Source organism: Cyprinus carpio, chromosome B8 (assembly GCF_018340385.1).
Source record: "Cyprinus carpio isolate SPL01 chromosome B8, ASM1834038v1, whole genome shotgun sequence".
NCBI classification, from domain to species: Eukaryota; Metazoa; Chordata; class Actinopteri; order Cypriniformes; family Cyprinidae; genus Cyprinus; species Cyprinus carpio.
Window position 1 is genome coordinate 8,212,046 of NC_056604.1, and position 26,407 is coordinate 8,238,452.

General features: G+C 35.7%; 1 protein-coding gene across 1 annotated transcript in view; it reads left to right on the top strand.

Annotated features, from left to right (window-relative positions):
• LOC109101305 (voltage-dependent R-type calcium channel subunit alpha-1E-like) overlaps positions 1 to 26,407 on the top strand; it is a 137,545-nt gene that overhangs the window by 92,518 nt on the left and 18,620 nt on the right. Inside the window, 29 exon segments of the mRNA XM_042729512.1 lie at positions 1,352 to 1,455; positions 1,853 to 2,011; positions 2,951 to 3,141; positions 4,769 to 4,872; positions 6,075 to 6,190; positions 6,661 to 6,714; positions 8,190 to 8,279; positions 8,387 to 8,596; positions 8,695 to 8,807; positions 9,838 to 9,949; positions 10,088 to 10,220; positions 10,576 to 10,645; positions 11,142 to 11,259; positions 11,661 to 11,728; positions 11,813 to 11,904; positions 16,689 to 17,448; positions 17,451 to 17,527; positions 18,529 to 18,791; positions 19,646 to 19,754; positions 19,854 to 19,983; positions 21,020 to 21,079; positions 21,197 to 21,303; positions 21,664 to 21,675; positions 21,799 to 21,863; positions 21,866 to 21,894; positions 22,981 to 23,141; positions 23,338 to 23,472; positions 24,532 to 24,733; positions 25,922 to 26,086. Of these exon segments, the coding sequence (XP_042585446.1) occupies positions 1,352 to 1,455; positions 1,853 to 2,011; positions 2,951 to 3,141; positions 4,769 to 4,872; positions 6,075 to 6,190; positions 6,661 to 6,714; positions 8,190 to 8,279; positions 8,387 to 8,596; positions 8,695 to 8,807; positions 9,838 to 9,949; positions 10,088 to 10,220; positions 10,576 to 10,645; positions 11,142 to 11,259; positions 11,661 to 11,728; positions 11,813 to 11,904; positions 16,689 to 17,448; positions 17,451 to 17,527; positions 18,529 to 18,791; positions 19,646 to 19,754; positions 19,854 to 19,983; positions 21,020 to 21,079; positions 21,197 to 21,303; positions 21,664 to 21,675; positions 21,799 to 21,863; positions 21,866 to 21,894; positions 22,981 to 23,141; positions 23,338 to 23,472; positions 24,532 to 24,733; positions 25,922 to 26,086 (4,009 nt within the window).

Consider the following 26,407-nt stretch of genomic DNA (forward strand, 5'->3'; position numbering starts at 1 on the left):
TAGCGTGCTCGGCGCGTGGGCGTGGTCGCATTAGATATAATGAAGGGAGACGTGAAAGACTGGACATCGCGTTGTTTTCATATGGATTACTTTATTACAGAATATTTGTTTTCGATTTAACTAAGACTTGCTTAGTTTAAATGTAGACATGTCAAGCTTTCTATAGATAGCTCTCTCATGTCTCTTCTTTTGAGTATTTGCTGAGTTACAGTTCATTTTAATGGCGCATTTCTAAATGAAGATCACCGCAGACCAAGGCAGCAGACAGCGCACCCTGTTTGTTTTCTTTATTTTATAAATGCACAAAGTTTTGTTGTTATTATGTGTATATACAAATAAAAGTAGACCCTTTATAGATTTGATTGATGTATTGCTCTTATCTGTACGATCAAAACTGAAAGTGTAATTTGAGTTCTTTTCGGGGTTATCAGGAGAAGATACCACAAAACGTGTATTCACGTTGGTCGACTCCAGAGGGTTAAGTTCCTCAACAGCAATGATCAATCATGAAAATGCATTTTTTGAGTTCAAATACTGTTTTTATATATTGTCCACATTTACACTCCTTTTTTCCTCAGAGCAGTCACATTTTAAAATCTAATTATAACATCTACAAACTCATCCAAACCATAGCCCTAAAATAAAATATATACTATACAGTATATGCAAAAATTAGTTTATAGTATAGTTTGGGTAGTTTTTTTCTAACATGTTCCTCAAGAAAGGTTTTTTTTTTGTTGTTTCCATTGTTATTTTTCACAGTTGGCTAGTTCTGTGGATAAATAGATATAGACACATCAACATATACAAGGTACAGATATGTAAACACACTTTCATTTTTGGGTGAACTGCCCCTTTAAATTCATCATGAGTGTCACATCTGGTTCCTACTGGCATCTTATTATTGTCACACAAATATGAAAAATCAGGTTTCTCCCTATATTAAAGTTGTGTGCTCCTGTCTGATTGTGGCTATACATGAACAACCGTGTGGAATGAAAGACAGAGATTGGTCATTGGTCATGCCTCATGAATACCACTTGTGCTTAAAAGGAAGCTGTGAATCAGAAGTGACCCTTATTAGAAACTGTGCTGCCCATCATTCACTGAGAGGGATTACCTCATTAAGGACCACACACATTTAGCACCACTGCTCTAATTGCTCCCCTTTACCTACAGTATCACTATGAGTCATCACTATCTCGTTGATTACCATGTCACTAATGATGGAGATTGCATAGTTTACAAAATATCATCATTAACATTTTTGTGAAATATTCATATATCGTGCATAATTTCTGTTGATTTAGTTTCTTTGCCTAACCTATGTTTGTTTTTATTTTGTTAACAGGATTCTGGCCACAGCAGGAGCCCACATGAATATTTCATTAGACCTGCGCACACTCAGGGCTGTGAGGGTATTACGGCCCCTTAAACTGGTTTCTGGCATTCCTAGTAGGTTTACGGTTCTTTGAAGTTTTTAATCAAACATTGTGTTGTTTCATTTGAAATGAGAAGTATTTCAATGCATCCTAATCAGGTGCAAAGTGATAAAACAAGACATAAATTGCAGCAAGATACATGCAAGGCATTTTCTTTGTTGCTAAGTGTCCAATTATTTTGGTAGCTGCACAAAGAAATCTCACTGGTCCAAAAACCCACTCCATGTATCTGATTTGTCACATCACACTTGGTTAGGACACAGTGTTATAGTTGTTCTTTTACATGTGGATGCTGTAGTGTTAAAGTTTTTCCACATGTGAAGGAATTAATAGTATAGTATTTTTGTTTAGATTGTTTATGTGTAGAAAGGTTTGTTGATATCTATATATTTTCATGTTTTTTTTTAAAGGTCTGCAAATAGTTCTTAAATCCATAATGAAGGCGATGGTGCCACTGCTACAGATTGGTCTGCTGCTGTTTTTTGCCATTCTCATGTTTGCTATTATTGGATTAGAGTTCTACAGTGGAAAACTCCACAAAAGATGTGTAGCTTTTTCAAATATTACAGGTGAGGATCATACTCTGACAGACACAGGAAAAATAACATGCACAGACCCACATATCCACATATGTACAGACATACAGTACATCAATATATTTATTACATGTATGTGCTTTTCAGATCATGGAATCCAAACCAAATATTTAAATCTTCAGAACACTAAAAAATAAAAAATAATGAATAAATAAATAAATGGAAACAGTATTTCTGAAAATTTTCAGTAAAAAAAAAAAAATAATAATAATAATAATTGTTTCTGTGAAAGTTGGCAACCATTTAACATCTTTTAGAGTCACAAATAACTCCATGTTCTTAAAGTGATTGTCCGCCCAAAAATGTAAACTGTTATTATTTACTCTCCCCTGAAGTAATTCCTAATCTGTATGCATTTCTTTCTTCTGTGGGGCACTAAAGAAGATATTTTGAAGAATGTTGGTAACTAAAGTTTCGGGTCTCATTGTCTTCCAAAGTATTTTTTGTCCATACAGCAAGAGTCAATAGGACCCAAAATCGTTTGGTTACCAACATTCTTATATATTTCTATAAAATATTCCTTTCTGTTCCACAGAAGAAAAAGTTATAAAGGTTTGGAACAACATGAGGGGAAGTAAATGAATTTTCATTTTGTGAGTGGACTAAATACAGATGCACATTATTAAATATTAAATTGAAGATTACTATTGACAAGAATACCATCATTGACATTTGCAAGAGCAGAAAATAAAATTTGGCAATCCCTCACGGGTCCATACAGACCTGTCGGTCAGGGGCTCGGCTCCTTCTATACAGGAAGTAAACACTTCATTCTTCTGTTGGCCTCTTCTATTAGCTGCATGAAAACAAATAGCAAAACAAGCAAACAAATGACACGGATGGATTAAAAAAACACTTATACAGTTAGTATGCAATTCATGAAAAAAAAAATGTCTTTCTCATCTCATGCAGACTCTGAGAGAGCAGACTCATCTGAACTTGACTTCCCGTGTGGGGCCAAGCCTTGTCCTGAAAATTATAACTGCACTGGCCCCTGGCAAGGACCCAATGATGGCATCACTCAGTTTGATAACATCTTATTTTCCATACTCACTGTCTTCCAGTGCATCACCATGGAAGGCTGGACAGCTGTACTCTATAATGTGAGTTACTCTCTCAGCTGAATGATATGTAGCAGTTTTGTTTCTGTGCTTGAAATGATGACACTTCTGTATTATAATTCTAATACATAAAATTATAATCTTATAGTCCATTGTTAAATCGTTACTTCATGTAAAAGTCTTCCTCAGGAGATCTCGGGGTCATTAGCTTCTTTGTAGTATTTCACGTTATATGCTTTTTAATGACTGGTTGTAAAGTACACTGATTGAGTTTTTGGTTGGATGATGATATTGTGGCTTTGGGAGATGTTGTGTTCATGCAGGCAGCTTGCATTTACATTGTTCCCTAATCCTGTTCCTTCTGTTCTCCCCAAAATAAAAAACATAAATCATTCTAGTTTTGAATGATGAAATTGCACTTATGGTTGGTCCATTTTAGCTGAAATAGTTGCAGTTTATGTTGGAAGAACTTTCTCTTTCTGTATTCTATCCATCTGTGATCGTATTTGTACACTGGTTGTACATACTGTACAGCATGCAACACTCTGTAGCTTTCCCCTGACTTCTCATCTTTTTTCAAGCGGATTCAAGCACAGTAACAACTCCCTTTTCATAACAAGTCACATTTGGAATGGTTTGTCAAAGTGGTTTTATCTCCAAACAGCTCCAAGTACTGGAAAATGAGGTGTTACAGTAGATACAATCTTTATTCTGCATTAGATTATTGGAGCTTTTGGTGAAATTAGCTTGGATGGTTGACTGCTATCATACTAGTGCCATTTATATGCTGAGTTGGCTCTGTTCTTCACTGTCATCCAATAGTGCTGGTATCTGAGCATGGAATTTCATTTTCTTAGTTTTAATATGTATTTTTTGTGGAGGAGGACTTACTCAGGCTTTCATGCATTTAGTTTGAGATAAAATCTTTATACAACAAATAGAAAGCTTAGAGACCTTGTTTGAAGGAATTGGAAAGTTTGGAGGTATTACTGTTTGCACCTCTGTTGTTTATTCATGATTTTTGAGGATGAGTCGATGACTGCATTGACTGCTTTAACCAAGTGCCAAATGAATTTGCACTGAAAAGACCTGTCATTCCACTTCTGGGTTGTAACACTGCAACATTCAATTAAAACAAGTAATTTTTTATTTTTTAAGGTGACTTTAAAATTTAGATTTCTGGTACTTCATGAAAAATCTTGAAAAGCCATGGACATTTCTAGAGTTAATTTTTTTCTAGTTATGCTCACCTTTAAAATATTTCAAAATTATCCTTTGTGGGTTTGATTACTTAAAAATTATGATCTCATAGTTTTGAATGTCTGGAAGAGTCCACAGTGTTTTTAATCAGTCACATGGTGTCATGCGTTGACATGAGTCATGCTGCCACAGTTAGAGGTGTTTTTCACACTCATAACTGAGCTGATGCAGCTGCATCTAGATGTGGGGAACACCCTCTCAGCTTGGCTGGGCAACAATGCCACCTGCCCACACACTGATCACACCCTTTGCACTGCCAAGCAGAGCCCCACTGAATCGTCACTATTGCAAGGGCAGGGTTTATGGTTTTCTGACCATCTGAACCCAGGAATTTAGTAGCTACTGCAAATTATAACCATAATGAATTATTTTCATTGTTTTAATCACTTCCTGTTTTGTGTTTGCACAGACCAACGATGCCTTAGGCGCTACTTGGAATTGGCTCTACTTCATTCCTCTAATAATAATTGGATCCTTCTTTGTGTTGAATCTGGTATTAGGAGTCCTGTCAGGGTAAGTACTGATTTCCACAATGGACTCTATGACTAACTGACTCTACACCTAACCTGATGTCTGAGCTGACACAGGGGTAATGAGTTTTATCAGAGGTTAATGTGTAATGTATTAACTTAATGTAAAATATTATAAAAAACAACAACTATTTTCTATTTTAATGAATGTTAAATTGTACTTTATTCTTGTGATGGCAAAGCTGAATTTTAGCAGCCATTATTTCAGTCTTCAGTGTGAAATGATCCTTCTGAAAGCATTCTAATTTGCTGAAAAACATAAAAAAAAATTAATTATTTAAAACTTTTTACCGGTAGTTTAGTTCAAGTGCAAGCTAAATGTGCATACTTCTCTTGTGACATAAAAGCGTATACATTTGAGTATGACGAAATACAATACAACAGTATTAAGACATAACTGAAATTTTATAAAATTGATGACATACATCTTTGTCATGTACTATAATGTGAGTATTTGTAAGTTAAATTCATTGCCTTAAAATTCATTTATCAGTTCATTTAACTTATCAATTTGTTGCCATTTTTTTGCCAGTTTCTTCATGGGGGAAAAAAATGTTTAAGGGGTCATGTGATGCTATTTTCAAAGATTATTGTTTTGAGTATTAGGTGTAACAGAATATAATAGCATGCTTTAATGTTCAAGAAACACATTATTTCCACATACTGTACATTATTGTAGCTCCTGTATTCCCAGTCTTTCTAAAGCCTGTTGACCTTTACAAAGCTCTTTCCTCCAAAAAGCTCAATGTTCTCTGATTAGCCAGCTGACTCAGTGCATTGTGATTGACCGTTCATTACAAGCATGTGTCAGAAATGTAACCATAATCAAAAGCTTCAGCTTTCAAAGCAATTATAAAGACAGTTAATAATGTTGTGAGTTTGCACGACTTGAGGAGAATGTATCAGAGTGGAGCGTGACTCTGCCAACAAACAGCAACATAACACACTAAAGAAAAAGGAATACATAAAAATGCATCATATGACCCCTTTAGCAGTGATGATGTAATATGTAGATGCCACAAGTTGGTGTGATTTCAACTTAAAAAAAAGGATGCAAATTGGGATGCAGCATCTCTCTCTGCCTTTCATTCCTTCACTCTGCAGGTGAAACACTTTGATAAATTAAGTGTGTCATCCCTGTGGTTCTTCTCTGTGTGGGTAATTGTATGCTGTTGACTCATGTAGAGAGTTTGCTAAAGAGCGAGAGCGGGTAGAGAACCGAAGAGCCTTCATGAAGCTCAGGAGACAGCAACAGATCGAGAGGGAGCTGAACGGATATCGGGCCTGGATCGACCGTGCAGGTACTCTTACATACTGAGCTGGCAAATGCACCATGCAAAACAAATAAAGTAAATCAAATCTGTCAAAACACAACGTGTCACAGCATCACTCCATTTTACAGCAGATGCTCAGACCCATTAAAATGAGACACACTTGTAAAAAATATGCTTCTATTTTGCAATTTTTTTTCATGCCAAATTATGTTTGCTATATATCAGTGTAACAATTCAAGTGAAACATAAACTAGAAATATATACGTTTCAGAATGCTTTAAATTACATCAGTTAAATTCCCAAAACCTAGTGATCATGTTCATCAGCATGATTTAAAAATGATCCAGAATGCACTTTGTGCTAGAAGCAGGAAAATCTGAAAATAAAAAGCGGTGCACATGATTTATATATATATAAATAAGAATATGAAATGCCAGTTTTTCAGTGAATTGTATGTGCACAACGTGATAACATTCAAATGCGTTTTTATTTTGCAGAGGAGGTGATGCTTGCAGAGGAGAACAAGAATTCTGGACCTTCTGCTTTGGATGGTGAGATGTTTGACCTCTGCTGTTTTTCTCACGTAGATTATTTTCCCACGTAGATTTGTGGGATGCAGTTTTTTAATTATGTGTCAGGGTAAGGGTCATATGATATTTTAAACACAATAGTAAATACACAGTCTCTCTGTCCCAGATTTCATCATTTATTCAATAGCCTGTTCTGGAGTATAAAGCCTGTTCTGGTCCCATAAAACAGCACAGGGTTTGTACAGTATATTCAATAGACTGATGTCACAATAAACAAAACGCCATGATCCTGCTCATGGCGCACATCTGTGAAGCGAAGACCCACCACATGACATCCAAACCCTATACAAGGCGACAGGTTTTCCCCAGAATAAACTTTTTTATTTTTTATTTTTTTTTATTAAATGTTGATTGACAGCTTCCCAGAGGCTGTGTGAATGGAAAACAGGCAGTTACCATGGTGAACTGTTATTTCGATTTCCCTGCTGTTCTGCTGTAAACGTCCCATCATCCCATTTAAGATGATTGTCTTGGGCCCTATATGGAAAACATTTTTTAGGAGGTCAGGAGAGACTGAGACCTGTTTTGGCCCTTGTAAATGAGGATTGACAGCAGTAGGTATCCAGGTTGCACTCTGAAGAGAGTATAAAACATTAGATGTAATTGCAGGCATTCGTATTTACTTCATTGTTGCCATGACAACAGCGAAATCTAACAAGCGGACTTATTTGCAGTTGAATGCATCCCTTAGTGCAAGCTATTAGGCTAGATGCTTTGATTTAATTGGGGAACTCTCAGTTGCTGCTGTCTAGCCTGTTATATTCTATAAATGCTTGAGAAGTAAATTATTACAACGGGGTGATGGCTGTACATTTGTCATATTATGTCCTAAGCTGGCTGCAGTTTTCAGTGATACATAGTTTCTCTGTAGCCATTTAAAGCATAAATTCACCAAAATATATTCGATGTTTATGAAAAGTTACCATCACTGATTAAAAACGGAAATAAAATCGAAAAGTAAATATTTTCCAGATAATATTTTAATAGTTTGCTTTAGGTTCAGTTTTTCCACCTCGGCTTTGGCTACAGATGGAAATTAGCCACCCTGACACATTTTACATTGATTTTATGCATTATTTTAAGTGCATTGTCCCTGATTAAATAATAATTAAATAAACAAATGAACACAAATAAAAATGTATACATAGATTTTTGGAAGGTGCTAAACATATTTTGAGTTACATAAAAATGTGAATGATTTTTATTTGTTTATAATTGGGAACATGTAATACAATAATTTCCCACAGGACATGGGCAGGGCTATTCATCGTGACATGACCAAAATGCAAATCAAGTGTCTGTCAATTTTTTATAACCCGTATATGCTTTCATTTCTTATAGTTTTTGGTTTATTAATCTGTTATTTGTTTAGTTGGAAATAAAAGAAATAGAATAAGATAAGATCATGGGATAAATTATTTGATATGTGTTCTCAGTGCTAAAAAGAGCCACCACAATAAAGAGAAGAGGGATGGATGACGTTCGGAGAACTCCAGAGGAACAGTATGCTGACATATCGTCTGTAGGTGAGTGGTTTCCTCCCACAAGCCTCCTTCATATCCTGTCTAGATGATGCTAAATATTTACCCACATGTCATTATATGCACATATTACACACATTTTTGTCCATCAGGGATGCAGTTGAACAGAGCCAGCATACGCAGTGCTAAAAGAGGACCAACGTCCTATTTCCGTCGGAAAGAACGCATGCTACGGATCTCCGTTCGCCGTATGGTGAAGACTCACACCTTCTACTGGATCGTTCTGAGTCTGGTGGCCCTCAACACTTTCTGTGTTGCCATCGTACACCACAAGCAGTCTCAGTGGTTGTCTAATCTCCTTTGTAAGACCACAAGCAAAATGAAACTTTTTTTTCTCTGTGGATATGCTGTCATACATGATCAACAGTCTTAACTTTAAAGTGATTCCTTTCTATTACAGACTATGCAGAGTTCCTGTTTCTGGGCCTGTTTCTTACAGAGATGTTTCTCAAGATGTATGGACTCGGACCCAGACTCTATTTCCACTCCTCCTTCAACTGCTTTGATTTTGGCGTAAGTGTCATCCTTCCCATACTCTTCTTTGGAATAAGGATAGCACAACAGTGCAAGTGTCAACGAGGATCAAGGGTATGAGTCCAAAAATGAGTTGTTGTTTTTTATCAAGAAAGATAAAAGCAGTGCAAAGAAATAAGAGCGGATGAAACCGTAAATCTAATTTGATCTTTTTTGAAGTTACACTTCTCCACTCTGAGCACTATGAACATGTCTCTAATTGCTATGTAAATTTGAGGACCCAGCACTGAATATCAGTATGTAGCTTTATTTAATTATAATTCAGTTGTAGTTCTGGACTGTATCAGTATATAATAATTAGCTAATGGCTAATCTTTAATTTAATCAGAACTTTTGTACCTGGTCCTTTCCATGAATACATATCCTGTTACATTTTTTTAAATGAGTAAATCTCATGTTTTCTGTTTGTCATCTAACATACAATTAATGTTTGATTTAATTTTGTATTTAATGTGTGCATATTATATATATATAATATATATATATATATATATATATATATATATATATATATATATATATATATATATATATATTGCATATGTATACTGTACATACAGATAGATAGATAGATAGATAGATAGAGTAGATAGATAGATAGGATAGATAGATAGATAGATACTGTAGATAGATAGATAGATAGATAGATACATAGATAGACAGATAGATAGATATACAGATAGATAGATAGATAGATAGATAGATAGATAGATAGATAGACAGATAGACAGATAGACAGATAGATAGATAGACAGATAGACAGATAGACAGATAGATAGATAGACAGATAGATAGATAGATAGACAGTCTCATTTACCATTGTGTGGTGAAGTTTCATTGTTGAATTTCATTAGGTAAGTAACATTTGTTGTGCTTCATACTCATTGCTACACAACTGACAACAGACAATGGACCTTATTTCCTTGTGAAATTTTGCTTATGTGACTGCACCTTTATTTTTTTTAACATCATTGACATCATCATTTTGGCATATTTAAATTTCATCCAGGTGATAGTGGGCAGCATTTTTGAGGTGCTGTGGGGGTTCTTCAGACCTGGCACATCCTTTGGGATCAGCGTTCTGCGTGCCTTGCGATTGTTGAGAATTTTCAAGATCACAAAGTGAGTGCAAGCTTGCCTGGAATAACAGCCTCTTGGGTTTGTTTGCTTCTTGCAGAGACAATAATCTATTTATTGACGTCTTTGCTCTGTTCTGGTTGTCCCTATTTTGAACTTAGAGATGCTGTATTTGTGTTGTTAGTACTGGGCGTCCCTGAGGAACCTGGTTGTGTCTCTGATGAACTCCATGAAATCTATTATCAGTTTGCTCTTCCTGCTTTTCCTCTTCATTGTGGTCTTTGCACTTCTGGGCATGCAGCTCTTTGGTGGAAGGTAATATCTTATCAGTCTAAGCACAGACAGCGCCCGTAGACAGTTTTAAATTTGGATTTATGACTGAAAATGTCTGAATGCTACACCTGTAGTTATGAGCTGCTCTTTATGTCATTTGCAATAACAATGTTAAATCTTCAGCTTGCTTTAATCCTGACTCAACAATACCCATATCAACATTAAAAAATAATGTTTAGAGTGGAACTATAACTCTATGTGACAGGTGTAGCAAGACAATAGAAAATAGATCAGGTTCAACCAGTTGGAGAAATGCAAATAATCTATTATTCAGTAACCTGGTCAGACACATTTTGAATATAATGGCTTGCAAATAGGTGTTTTTTTTTCTTTACAGGTTCATTTTTGAAGACTACACACCCACTAATTTTGACACTTTTCCAGCATCCATCATGACAGTGTTTCAAGTAAGATTTCACCCAGTTGTAATCTGAGTATAATGCTAGAGTCCGGATGTTTCTTAGTGAAAAAATGGCTTAGAAAGGAAGGCTAATTAATTAGACCAAGATTTAATTGCACAGATAGAGAGGAAATTAGGATCAAAGTGCAGAACAAAAACATACTTAGTCACAAAACATAATCTATCTTCCCTTTATAATAATGAAAATAAAAAAAGGTCCAGCACAGAAAAAAATACTTTTAGGCCCAAGCAAAATTTGTAGATTTTGTGTCTGTGGCAAATTTCAGGGAAAAATCATTACAATTCTGGGGAATGGAATTTGGTAAAATATGTTATTGGTATCACTTTTTATTGGTTGCAGAAAGTATTATCAGATTAGCTGAAATATTTAATAGACAGACATGCAAGGGAAAGCATCTGTCAAATTATTCTGCTGAAGTATGGGAAGCTCTCTGTGAAGTTAGATTCCACATGGGCCTGAAATAAGTTCACTGTGTTTATAGATTCTCACTGGGGAGGACTGGAATGAAGTCATGTACAATGGAATCCGGTCTCAAGGTGGCGTGAAGTCGGGGATGTGGTCATCTGTCTACTTCATTGTTCTGACTCTGTTTGGAAATTGTATCCTACGTTGATTCTTTCTCTATCCATGACCAGCAATACCTAGTGTGTGTGTGTGTGTGTGTGTGTGTCTATGTGTGTGGGTGATATTCTTCAGGTCTATAATAATTTTTAAGTCAACATGAAATCAAAATTTATCTTATTTACTTCTTAATACACATTCCTTTTCTTTCTGTGCATGATTCTTCACTACAGTTTTCTCTGTGATCCTTCAACAAAATTTAACTAGCTTTTTGTATTTGCCTGACTTTGCTAAGATTATAAGATTAGTGCACGTTTACTTGATACTCTGTGCTGATTGCATAATACTGTATGTTGGGTTAAATCTGTCCTCCTTAGTTTTGGTGGTTATTGCTGTATAGCTCATTGTTTTGAGCCAAAATCCTTGACAAAATGGTCAGATACACTGCTCAACGTCTTCTTGGCTATCGCTGTTGACAATTTGGCCAATGCCCAGGAGCTCACAAAGGTATATCCAGCAAGGTTCTTTTAGCTTTATATGCTGAAGGATTTGTAAGGCAATTGTGTAATGATAATGCATTGCTGTTCCAAGGATGAAGAGGAGGAGGAACAGGCGTTTAATCAGAAACATGCTCTGCAGAAAGCCAAGGAGGTTGGGCCCATGTCCTCTTTCATGTCCTCAGAGTAAGTGAACCAAGTACACCCTTGCCTGCTCGTTCGCCCTATCACAAGAGATGCTAACACACCAACTAACACTACTAACACCAGTCTTATGTCTGAGATATTTTAGTCTGGTTTCAGAGACATCTAAATTGGCATGTCGGCCAAATATACCTGTAGGACTTTGCAGCTTCAGTACCTGGCCAAATTGACCTAGATGCACAAGCTAGTTTGAGCCTACAGGGTTATTGCTGTATTGTTGCCAGAGTATGTAAACAGTTGAAGTCTTTGCTTTTACAGATATGTCTTTCACTCTGTACTGTTTAAATCAAATGCTACACAGTTACAGAAACAGTAAAGAAAATGTATTACAACCTTTAGGGTTTTGCTTTCCCAGATAGTTTGCGAGAGGTAGTTACTTCAGACCAACAAAATTATTTACCATTGTTAAAGGTTGTACACAATGTTCTTTCGGTTGAATGCGTAGGGATTTTTGGGGCTCTTTATTCTCAAAGCACAATAATTTGCTTCAAAATCAACAGCAAGTTGTCGTAGCAACCGGCAAGCTTCCCAGTCTTTGCAGGGATGAGTCTATGATGTTGTCATAGAGACGACTTCCCATCAAAAAGAAAATTACAGAGTTTTGAATGCCTTTACACTGGTCAGACTGGATATGTAGTCATATGTTAAATCCTTTGCAAGAACAGAAGAGGCATCCAGCTACCCTAAATCTCAAAACATAAAGAGAATCTTATAGCTAAAAGGGAGGGTAACCCACAGATAAAAGTTTCTATAGCTGGAGTTTATACACACATGCATCTTTCTGTGATTTTGGGAATTTAACACTGCATGGATGTGTGATGTCAGACTCCTGGAGCTGAGCATGTGCAAGTTGGGATGACCAGTCATAGTGTGTCCTCAACGTTACAATCCAATCACCTTTACATCTCTTGATTGATCATAGATGCTGTAGAAGCTAATTTTTCCTTTTTTTCTTTTCATTGATAGCACAGTACATTTAGTGTCTTGAGTGAGTTTTGGATGCTGAATTGAGAGTGGTTATATATCATGAAAGTCCCCGTACTCATGGATTCACCTCTGCTAACATGCTATTTAATGCTGGGGGTGATATATAGGGTGCTTCCTGAACCCATTACGTACTGTGACTAAAAGGGGAAAAAGTCAAGTGTGAAGTTTTCAGTCAAGAAATGTAAAATCAGGGTCCAAAATAACTTTTTGCTACACCTTTTTGCCTATAGCAAGTGATATGAGAAAAATGATAAATATATATATATATTATAATTAGGGATGACGATATGATTCACAACAATTTTCTCACAATATTTTTGAACAAAATGTAATTTAAGATTACATTTATTATCTTTTCAAATTATAAATGAAAAGATGTCCTTTCATTATTTCTCAGACAAAATGCTGCACATTTCTTTGTGAAATTTAAATATGTCAAATCCAAAATCATATAAACAAATCATACAAACAAAAGAAATCTCTTTATATAAACAAACTAAGGGTTTGCTTGTGCCTTTTACATTGAAAATTAGAGGCAACCACTGCCATTTTAATCACAGTCCAAACAAAGATCCTGCATACATGCTGCATGAGCATTTTATATAATTTTCTAAACTGGAGCCCATAATTTTCTAAATTAGATTGTATAATTTCAAATTTGAAATGTGACTAGCTTTGTGAAACTATAATACATAAAACATACCTTAACATTAGCAGACGGGCTGAATGAGAGCGCAAATTCACTTTCTGACAGCAGGTGGCAACTATGGAACAGCAGCATTGTAGCATTTCTTTGGTTACTGCTGTAAACAAAACGGTGCTGGGGTTGTAAACAGTGCTTTGTTGTGAATTGTGTTGAGGTAAGATGAAAAGAAAATGCCATTTAAACTTTTCTGAAGACAGTTCCCACCAGAGATACATTCATATAAACCCCCACCCCCAAATGTATTACAATTTGTTTAACATTTCGACCAACTTAAAATGTCACTTATTTTTATAGATTTGCAACCGGCTCCTTACATGCATTGTCACATCCCTAATGATGATTGATTTATTTAGCTGTTTACCTTGCCTATTGGTGGCAAATAGCACAAACAGCATTATTTATAGGATCATCATCACAAGATGAGTCAGTGTTCATCTAGTTGTGAATCTGCACCTGTCATGAATATGTTAAGCTACATTGTGATTTTCTTTCTATTATTTTCATTTGGTGGCTTAATAAGAGAAATATTGTGTTGCCACATGGAGTTCTGGAGAAAAAAAATTATCCCAGCCTCCTAGATAAACTTCTAATGGTATGTTTCCCACTGTGATTAACATTTTTAGAGGATACATGAGTATTTTTAAAAGATAGTTTATATCTTTCTCATTTTAAGACGTTCTTTTACATGTCTTACATCATTCTTACAGTTTATGTTGAATTGCAACATAATACATAATTTCTTATAGTTGCTAGCCATTGGCAATTTGATTTCCTCAAATCCAGCTTTTAATCTCATTTGGTGCTTGGCAAGTGTTATATTTGGACCCTGTGAAAACATTTGTTGTAATATACTGTATACTTATATACTTTTTTTGGGCATGCTCGCAATTTGAAATAACTAATAACCAATGTTTGTGATGAGTGTCATTATATAGAAAAGAGGCTTTACTGTCATTATTGAATGATGAGAGACTAATATTATACATCTTTGCTGGATAATTACTGAAAACAAAACCAAACAAACAAGATTCTGTATGAGGCAATGGAGGCCATGCCTTTGTCAGAATAAATTGATGTATGATGTGAATACCACAGGGTCTCTTCTCTACTGCATTTTGGGAGATAATGTGAGAGCTGGTTTGTTGACAGTGAACTCAGACTGGAAATTGTGGCCTGTGGCATTTGGATCTTGCATGTTTACTTTAAAGTTAAAAAAAGGCTGTTGCAGCATGTCCGAAACTGCTTGACAAGAACTGGGAAATGAATGCATGTCTTCAGTTAGCATGACAGCTATGGACGTCATCCCTGGGAAATGCATATGTATGACCAGTTGACTACTAAAGAAATGAATCAGGGTGCTCTCTCTTTCTGATATTGTGTGCTTATGCATATGGATCCCATTTATATATGTCTTATATCTGTGCCATGTTTCTTACTGTCTCAGCATTTCAAAATGTTTCAGAATACTGTATTTGTTGCTTCTTATATAATATAATTACCATCATGTTGTCATGTGACGCTTTGCTGCCCTGCTACGCAGCCCAAAACTTTTTTCTTTTTAATTTTGAAAAACTTTGTGACTTTAGTCCAGTTGTAACGTTAAATAAAATAGTATAAAAACATGTTAAACGTAAAAAAAAAAAATTGGCAGAGCATTGAAATACAACTGAAAAACAGTATTTGTCTCTGCTTTAGTCAATGACGTTTTTGGGCTGTGATGCTTGGCTTGTTTTGTCCTTGTTCTCGAAAGCACTAATGTCTTGTTTTCAACCAATCGCTCGTTGATTACACGGACCACACAAGAGTACAAGTACCAGTAAGTAATAGTCTGTTTATTTCCATTTTAACATTCAGCACCCCCTAATTTATCTATCTGGGTGAAGCTTTCTGTTCCACCATCTCTATCAAATGTCTGATTTCACATTTTCAAGTCTGATCTTTGGTTGGAATTTGATTTGTCAGTTTCCTGCAATGAAATTTCCTGCACTCTTTTTTCTCTCCCCATTCTGAATCAACTCTATTTCCAGTTTCGCTGTTTCGTTTTTCACTTTGATATTGCAACTCTATCCAGTTGTTTTCCATCTCTGCTGTCGTTACAAGCTGGACCATGAATTCCAGTCACACAAAAATACAAAGTCATGAAAACAAAATTAATGGACCCTTTCTACCACGTTGCAGAGTACTTGTTAACAACAGTCTGTTAAATGTTTTGCCCACAGATACTTCAATTCTCATATTCAGCTACCCTGCTGACCTGACCAGTACACCTGGTCACCATGTTGTTGTTTTTTTATGCCGGTGCCCTACATATTTCTTAATTAGTAAAATGTTCTTGGTGAACCAGCTGTTAACTGAATGATCTAAGCCAGTGGTTCTCGACTGGTGGGTCGCAGGTTTTCTCGGGTGTAAACTAAATATCAACATAAATCAGATATTTAGAATAGCAATATAAATAGTCTTATCAACATTTAATAGGAAAAATTGTTTTTGTCATCTGTCCAATCAAAATCTACTTAGGTGCAAATTCATCTGTCACTTGGTAGAAGCTGCCCAAGTGTATTTCAATGTGGACAGGTGTGTTTTGTACAATGAATTATTGGCTGCTAAGAGCACGAGTCCATTGAAATTCTAGATACATGTAGAAACCAAACATTCAAACTGTAAAGGTGAGGCTAAACTGACAGTAAATGGTTGATTTTAATGGATCAAAATAGCTCATGGTTGGAATAATAAATGTCAATGTTTAATTTTTGAGATTTGTAAAACTTCAGATAAATTTTTATAAGCAAAAAAAATGTGAACAAACAATAAATACATGAATAGATAGTATTAGTTATAGTTGTACAGTTTTTTTTTTTTTTTTTTTTTTATCTCACTTGATGTTCATTGTAATATAGAGTCCTAAAGCGAAACCAACTGAGAACCACTGGTGTAAGTTGGTCTTTTCAGATGGGTAGAAAGGGTTTTGTTCTGCTCAGTGATAATTTTTATGTAAACAATTGTTGTGGCATGGCAGTTGAAACATTTAGTTAGGCATCCAGTCTTATTGTGTGTCCTCTCTCTTTTTCCTTAGGAGGAGGAGGAGGCCCTACCTGTACAGGAAGCGTGCAATTCACCGGAGCCGTGCGGCCTACTCCTTTGAGGATTCAGAGATTCTGGCTGATGCTCGTCCACTCAATGCCTCTAACTCTTTCATGTCCAGGAGAGAGAGAAGGAGGAGATTGACCATGTCAGTTTGGGAGCAGAGGACCAGCCAGTTGCGCCGACACAGACAGATGTCCAGCCGCGAGATCCTTTTCAGCAGCCCCAGTGAGGAGCACGATGGACCACCTGGCTGCCATCACCACAGGAAGCCTGGAATATCTCCATCTAACAGCAAGCGCAGCGCCATAGAGACCACAACATCCACCACCATGCCAGATGCTACCTTGGAGCCACCTATGCCTATGGACATGCCTGTGGATGAGCAAGCTCTGTCCATTCCTATTCCTGAACCCCCTTTAGCTATTCCAATACCGGAGCCACCAATGCCTATGGACATATCAGTCCCTGAACCCCCAGTGACGCTGAACCTACCCCTGACAGAGCCATCTGAATCAAAGACCTCATTCGAGGGCACTCTGGACATCAACAACCATTGCCCCAGACTGAATGGAAACAGGCGGCAGCGGGCAGTCCGTAAGTACAGGCCTCCTGCACAGGGGGACATGCTGACCCCTGATATGGGGCCCAGGCCCCGACGCCCACGCCACCGGGAACTTCACACAGATGCAAGGGGTAAAGAGACACAACTAGGAGATGGTGGTGTTGATGTGTTGGTAGAAGGGAAAGGGGGTGATGGAGTTATGGAGATGAAAATGATTTAAAGAATGACAGAGAGATCAGTCCAGAAGGCAGAGTGCCTGAACAGAGGTAGTTTGTTTAATTATTTATTTTGATTTTTATAATTGTATCAGTTTTTGTACTTTATATACACAACTGTTCAAAAGTTTGGGGACAGTATTTTATTTTTGTAAAGAAAGTAATACTTTTATTTAGCAAGGGCAAATTAAATTGATCAAAAGATATTTATGATATTACAAAAAAAAAATTCTTTTAAACTTTCTATTTATCAAAAAATCCTGAAAAACAGTGTATCATTGTTTCAACAAAAATATTAAGCAGCACAACTGATATCAACATTGATAATAATAAGAAATGTTTCTTGAGCACCAAATTAGCATATTATAATAATTCCTGAAGGATCATGTGACATCCATGACTGGAGTAATATTCAGCTTTGCAATAAAACAAACATGAGCGTCAAGTTAAAGATACAGTTCACCCAAAAATGAAAATTCTGTCATTAATTCCTTAACTTTATTGTCTTTTATGTATTTATAAGATCTTTGTTTATTTTTTGATCTTATGTTAAGATATTTTGATGTTTTCTGAAGTTTTATGGGTTTGTGTTTTTTTTTTTATTTTATCGATGTCCTTACTACATTTCTGGGCCTTGACTGTGGTAGTTGCTGTCTATGCAGGGTCAGAAAGCTCCAGGATTTCATCAGTAATGTCTTAATTTGTTTTCCCAAGATGAATAAAGGTCTTAAGGGTTTGGATCGACATCAGGGTGAGTAGTTTATGACAGAATGTTCATTTCTGGGTGAACTATTCCTTTAACCACAGACCTTATTTTACTCATAAATCAAAAGCTATTGCTTCAAAAACCCATTGGAACTTTGTGAGGAAACTGGCCCTTCAGGTTGATCTACAAATTGACATCATGACTGAACAGCTCTATTCACATAACTTCATGGTGACAGTTTACATAAATTTCACATATACTTATTTATTTTTTATAGCCAAGTTCAGTGTTCTTTGTTGAAAGACTGGAGAGAGAAATTTAGCTATTAACTTCTTCTTTTCCACAGGCAGAACAAACCAGACAACTCTGAATCATCAGAAACCAAACCAGCCAATTCCCCCCGCAAAAACCCACCTCAGGACTCAGAACCTGTAACTCTGCAGCTCACTGACAGCACACTCCAGCAGTCCCCACAGGCAACTTTGAGTTCTGGCGAGAATGATAATAACAACCATGGATGCTTGAATCAGGATAAGTCCTCTCTCAACACCAGCATCGTGATAGAGGTCACCGACACTCAGCCATCCATGGAGCTGACCTCCATTACGGGTTTGAGCATCCCTGCACCTCTGATAACCCTACTGATAAGACCAGCTAGACTGATTGTTGTTAGTAAGTGCTGGATTGGTGCTGGTCTAGCTAGAGGAAGACAGCAGAACCAAGCTGTTCATTAGCAATGGCCATTAACATGCTCTTTCTGGTGAAGCTGTGTAGCAAAAGAAAATTTTGCTGGTTAAGCTACTTGCACCATGACCAGCAACACAAGTCTTCTCAGCAGGGAAAGTGCACAAATATAAACTTATGTTATTTTATTCAAATTTCTTCTTATTAGTACAATACTTCACCTAGACTTGTGACTTTGACTCCAATATATTTCTAATGCCCAAAAAGGACAGTCTCATTTTTTAAAAGATTTTCAGCAAATGAATAATTTCTCTTTTATATATTCCAATATATTCTATAGAAGATCTATAATATTTAATGTAATACAATGTTATAATAATAGAACAATTATAGGTGTATATATACATGATATTTATCCTATATGCAATAGCTATATTAGTAATATTGTGTAACAAGCTCCCAGTTGTCTTCATTTAATGAGTCAAACTGAGTTGAAATAAACATAAAAATAACATTAAAATTAAAAATAAAAATAACAATAAAATTGAGCTATTCAATTTTTATTATAAATGATCTATAATGTCTTTAATATTTAATATTAGATAATAGTGTTTATATATATATATATATATATATATATATATATATATATATATATTTTTTTTTTTTTTTTTTTGTCTTTTTTTTGTCTTTTTTACTGAGTTATAATAAGATAAAATATCCATAAAAATCCATCATGTAGAAGCTCCCAATTTCTAATAAATACCTGGATTTCACAGGTAATAGTAAAGATGTGGAGCCGTCAAAGACAGAAAAAGAAGAGGAAACCCCAGATGCACCAAAAGCTCCTCCTCCTGTCAGCATGTTCATCTTCAAACCCAACAACCCGTAAGGCTGAATGTTTATAGAGCCACAGCTGTATTCTATATTTTATGAATATTTTCTCATTTCGTCTCTTACTCTTTCTATTTTACATCTCTTTCACAGGGTCCGGAGGGCCTGCCACTATATTGTCAATCTTCGTTATTTCGAGATGTCAATCCTTCTTGTGATCACCGCCAGCAGTATCGCCTTGGCTGCTGAAGACCCTGTCAACACTAATTCAGACAGGAACAAAGTAAGAACTCCCCTCCACCACCATGTCAAGAGCATTTTCAATAATTTTGTATACAACAACCATATGTAAATAGTTCTGCTACAGTTCTCAGATGGTTTAAATTAGAATTGCATTTGTATTTTATTAAGTGCTTCTAAGGATACTTAAAAGCAATTCTGAGTATCTTTAACTCACTTAATTTATACATTACCCATCATTAAATGACATAAATATTTTGGGATAATTTTCATGTTCTGCAGTATGACAGGCTATATTTAAAACTACTGTAAACTGTAATTTCTTTATGCCTTTACAATGCATGCAAGTTTCATGACCTCATATTAAATGAGATACTAAATGGAATATTGTACTTTTAAAAATTAATTTGTCATCTTAAAAAAAAATTCTGACCTAACACTTTTCATAATGCATGCATAGGAAATGTAATCTAAAATGTTGATTAAAAACAATGTTACAACTACCCAGTGTCATTACAAATGCAACGTCTGTCTGTTACTTTGAATAAATAAAAAAGACAATTATTTCCAAATAAAATCTTTCATTTTTGACAATATAAATAAATAGACAGTAGATAGATGTTTGAGTTTCTTTGGTCCTGATGATATTGTTCCCTGTTGGTCATGGAGTGTTTGGCATAGTTTGCAAGCTAATAGAAATTAGATTTTTGTTGCCGGTTTTAAATTTCCCTAGTGACAGCGCACCAGCTGTATAAAACCACAGCTAATTACATGCTAAGACTCTTCCACTAATAGTTGATGAGATCTTGTGTGTATGTAAACGAATTACATAAGCTATGTTCTCAGTGTTGAAGAAGCTGAAGAAGTCGCCTCTTTCCCTTTCAGAAATGCATAAACTTGTATTTGTCAGTGCTGTGACGTTGGCAGTTGATCCATGATGAAAATAGCAGCATTCTGGATTGTTCAAATTTAGTCGTCAGTGGCAAACAATGCTAACGTCTCATAAGTCTAATGTATTTTCTTGTTTGTTAATGCTGACATTGTAATCCTTTTTGGATTACTGTCTTTATGTGTAATAGGTGCTGCGCTACTTTGACTATGTATTTACTGGTGTCTTCACATTTGAAATGATAATCAAGGTAAGTTCATGGATTGTTCTGGCTTTCATGTGCTGTATGTTCCTCAGTCAGTGTGTATGCATATATGCAATATATAACATAAATATACTATGTATGTTGTTATCATATCTTTCTCAGATGATTGAGCAAGGTTTGATCTTACATGATGGCTCCTATTTCCGTGACCTGTGGAACATTCTTGACTTTATAGTTGTGGTGGGAGCTCTGGTGGCCTTTGCTCTCACGTGAGTCAAAATGAATCCAAACATGAGATATAACAAGTGTAAATTAGCAGTCTGTTGGTAAATCTGAAACATGTTGATGAAGCTTTTTAATGCTTTTTTAAATGCATTGCTCAAATGTTTTGTTATTCATCTTCAAATTCCATTAATGCAGTGTGACAACTACATGAGTTATGTGAGGAAAAACATTCAGACATTTCAAATTCTTGACACATTGATTTTAGTTGATGCTCTCTTTTCTGTGTTGTTAGTGTGAAGCATTTCTTTGTTCATTGAGAAGCTCTCTGGTTCAGAATGCCTGTCTGTTTCTCATTTTTTTCTCTGTTGGTCTTCTTGTGGATTGTGGCTCATGGCATCTGGCAGGAATGTGATGGGGTAAACACATTCTCTTGTGATTTTGTGCCATATAATAGTGTTTGTGTGTGTTTGTTTGTACTTATACATGAGAAATAGGACAGTTTTTTGATTGTTTAGTTACACATGTTTCATGCTATACAGGAGTAACACAGGAAGAGACATTAAAACCATCAAATCACTGCGTGTTCTCAGAGTATTGAGGCCTCTTAAACTATTAAAAGACTTCCCAAACTCAAGGTATGTGAACCTGAAAGGAATACACAACCGTTTCAACAAAGGTATTTGCAGCACAACTGTTTTTAACATTGATAATAATGAGATGTTTCTTTAGCAACAAATGAGCATATTAGCATGATTTCTGAATGATTTCTCATGTGTTTTTACTGTGGTTTTGATCAAATAAATTCAGCTTTGGTGAGCATAAGAGGGTTCTTTCAAAATAAATATTTTTAAAAAATGTTTGTGTTTGTGTAGGTACAAATCTTTGTTGAATTGCAAGACATTATTGGATTAGGCAATTAGTTGAATACTTGATTAGTTGAACAGTGTGTATCTGCATTGCTCATTTTGAATTACTTGAAGTTGATTATTTGACAAATGTGGTCAGCAAAGCAGCAGAACGAGATCAAATAAGAGGGAAAGTGATGAAACTCTCTTGCCATGTGTGAAAAGACTGCATAAGTATTTTCAGTTCCCAGTCCTCACACATGGGAACTCTCTCCGGTCTGACAGAGCTCTCAGTGTGTATGTGTGTTTGTGTATTTTGGGTTTGTGTATGTAAGAACGTGGTGGAAGAGGTGGAAAAAGAGCCAGCAATGTGTGGAAAAAATAGGCAAAGTGATAACATGTGAGAGACAGATTTAAGAGACAGAAGGACAACTGCTTTTATAAAGCAGAGCAAATTTCACTGGAGACTTAAGGGTTGCAAATTTCTCAGCTGGGAAAAGATTGCTTTTTTAACTGCTTTCATTTTGTACTGACCATTACAAGAACACTTTAGCACAAGATTCAACTGAAATATTTATATTATCACCAAAGAATGTCAATTTTACATGCCCAAATTTTTGTCAGTCCATATTTTTGTGCATGCATAATTTCAGTTATAAAGCCGAAATAAAATAAAATATGAATATTACAAGAAAAATGTAAATGAAAAAAAGAAAAAAGAAAAGAAAATTAGAAATGTTGCCGTGGCATTCTAACTGAAATAATGTTTAAGTACTAAAATTACCAAAATAAAAACTGAAATAACAATTAAGCTTAAAAAGAAATAATACAGTTGTCATTATCTCTCATTGTTCTTTCTCCCTTTTTGATTTGCAGGCCGTGTTTGACTGTGTGGTCACATCGCTAAAAAATGTCTTCAACATCCTCATCGTCTACAAGCTCTTTATGTTCATATTTGCAGTCATTGCAGTGCAGCTTTTCAAAGGGAAATTTTACTACTGTACCGACAGTTCCAAAGACACAGAAGATGAGTGCAAGTGGGTGCCCATTACATCTGCAAAATAAATTCTAAATATAATTCTAAAATTAATTTTAAAGCTGCTCAGACATTTTTCAGTGCACAGAAGACTTTAGAAAATGTCAATGCTGCTATGAATAGAAGAATGACATTTTAGGAGCACAAAATCTGCCCTGCAAATGATGTGGAAAATATTTTTTCTTAATGCTTTACAGGGGTTACTACATTGACTATGACAAAGACAAGAAAAAGGAGAAACGAGAGTGGAAGAGACGTGATTTTCATTATGATAACATCATCTGGGCTCTGTTGACTCTCTTCACTGTATCCACTGGGGAAGGGTGGCCGCAGTAAGAGCCAACTTTAGTATACATGTTTTCACACTGTATCATTTTGACAAACTAATTAACACCTTAAGAAGATTAACATTCTACTTGACACCTTTCTAGAAGCTGTGTGCTGATATCTGTTAATTCAAAAACTCAAATTTTCACATTCTAAAGCAGTGGTTCTCAACTTTTTTTATGCCAAAGCCCCTCTCCTCTCCACATCAAAACAGCAAGCCCCCCGTCCAACCCCATTTTCTTATTCACTATTCTTTTTTTTGCAAATATTTAAAAATAAATAAATAAATAAATGTCACTGCACACATTCTTTACAGCTTAAAAGTACTTACTCTGCTAAATCTGGTTAATTTGTGCATCAATAATAACAGATTCACGTGTGCCTAATGTACGACTCCTGTATGCTACTGTACTTCAATTACAGTCATCACCAGTCAAAACTTTACTAGCATGATGCTGGTTTGTTTTATCCAACCAAGAGCTGTAATTTGTGTATCATATGCTCCTGCAGTGGTTAGGTGTTTTGAGCCACCATTCAGTCTGTGTTTCACAGCACTGAAAGAAATGGCTTGGGCTGTTCCGAACAAATCACAGAATACATAGGAGAGATTTGGTGTTTTGTTAATTGTTTAATTTAACATAATAATTGTACAATTAATGAATGATATATATATGTTTAATTCTCGTGGCCCTCTGGAGAATCAATGATGCCCCATAGTGGGCTGCGGCCTCCCGGTTGAGAGCCACTATTCTAGAACATTGCTTGCAAGTCACGTGGCTTCCAACTCAGTTGGCATATTTGAACAAATGTTGCAAGAGTACTAACTTCACTTTTCCGAGCCATTTTGCAATGATATTAAACAAACTACTCTAAAGTAGTTGTGAATGTATGAAATCAGCTCCAATCAAGTTCAGACAGGTGTCCTTGCAGAGTAAACAATGTGGTTCATCACTTTAACTATTCACATGTTCCACTAATGTTTGGCAGACACAAAGTGTCCAAATATAATTTAGCATAGATAAATGTATATAGTCTGTCTGTAATTAGATTCTTTGCCATTGTAGAGTTTTGCAGCACTCTGTGGATGTGACCGAGGAGGACCGGGGTCCCAGTCAGGGAAACAGAATGGAGATGTCCATCTTTTACGTCATTTATTTTGTGGTGTTTCCCTTCTTCTTCGTCAACATATTTGTGGCCCTCATCATCATCACCTTCCAAGAGCAGGGTGACAAAATGATGGAGGAGTGCAGTCTGGAGAAAAACGAGGTTACTGTTCTCCTGTTTTTATGTTTGTGTTGCAAATCCAGCCAAGTGCATGCGTGTAGTTATGTGCATAGAAGCAATTGCACATACTTGAGGCAACATAAAGATAAATTTTGATGTTCTTATGTGATTTGCCGTTGAATGTTTATCAGTGCACTGGCTCTTGTGTACACGACATGAGTGCTTTTCATAGAAGTATTCATTTTCTTCACTTCAGCAGTCTCAAAGGACCTTTTGAATGAAAAGTGCTCTGGATTCAAGACATTATTTTGACATCCAAATATTTGTGCGTGTATACATTATCAACCCAAAGCTAATGTCTCTGAAACTGGCATGTGTATCATTCATAGTGAACTCACAGATAAATCTACTGGTGCAATATATATATATATATATATATATATATATATATATATATATATATAGAGAGAGAGAGAGGAGAGAGAGAGAGAGAGAGAGAGAGAGAGAGAGAGTTAGTCCAGGCCCGTTCACAGAACTTTTGAGGGGCATGTGCTGAAACTGAAAAAAAGCCCCTCCCCCTTTTTATTGGTCACATCTTAGTGACAAATTAAATAGTCCTTATCCCCCCGCCCCTCTCTCTCTCTCTCTCTCTCTCTCTCTATCTCTATATCTCTCTCTCTCTCTCTCTATATATATATATATATATATATATATATATACACACAAAGAGTTCATTTGCAAAAACAGATAACAGATTTTTAACAATTTTCAAAAATCGTGTTTTTTCATTGTGCATTCCAATTAATCTCAATCAAACTGCAGTTGGGTTATATTTATTAGGTAAAAGATAACTTAAAAATACACCTAATAAACACAATAAAACACAATAAAACGTGATAACAATAAAAAACATGATTTTTGAAAAAAAAAAAAGTTATCTGTTTTTGCTAATAAAATAAAAAACAGCACCAACAAAAAAGGGCACTTCGAAGTGTACGGGCACGGGTTGAGCCCTACAATTTTCATTGCATTTTTTGTCCATACTGTGGAAGTCAGTGGAAATCTGAAACCATTTTTTGGCTAGACTATCCCTTTAACCATCAATAATGTCATATTAGCTTTTTTCTCAGACATTGTGACCTGAGTTGTGCAAGCGATTTTATGTAATCTTCTAAAAGGTTAATTGCAAATGTGTTCGAGAAACATTTTTACTGTATATTTCTCTCTTAGAGGGCTTGTATCGACTTTGCCATCAGTGCCAAACCTTTGACTCGCTACATGCCCCAGAACAGACAGACCTTACAGTACCGGCTGTGGCACTTCGTGGTGTCTCCTGTATTTGAATACACCATACTGACGATGATCGCCCTTAACACCATCGTTCTCATGATGAAGGTAAGGAGGAATTTCTTTATGTTGCTGCACTGTGATCTTTCTTTTACCTTAATACAAATAATTTAAAATCACTGTTTCCTCCACTTATTTATTAATTTATTTGATAAGTAGCCATGCAAAAAAAAATACTTCCCTTCAATTTGCGTTGAGTTATGCTTAAGCTGAAAGGGTTTGTTTGCAATAACTGTACATTATCTCTTAAATATAATGACAGAAATGTAAGGATTATTATTCTTTTAAATGTCTTTATGAAAATTAAATGTAAACTTATTTTAACCCTGTGAGTATTTCTGGGACCATACCTCTTTCTCTGTGGGTGTA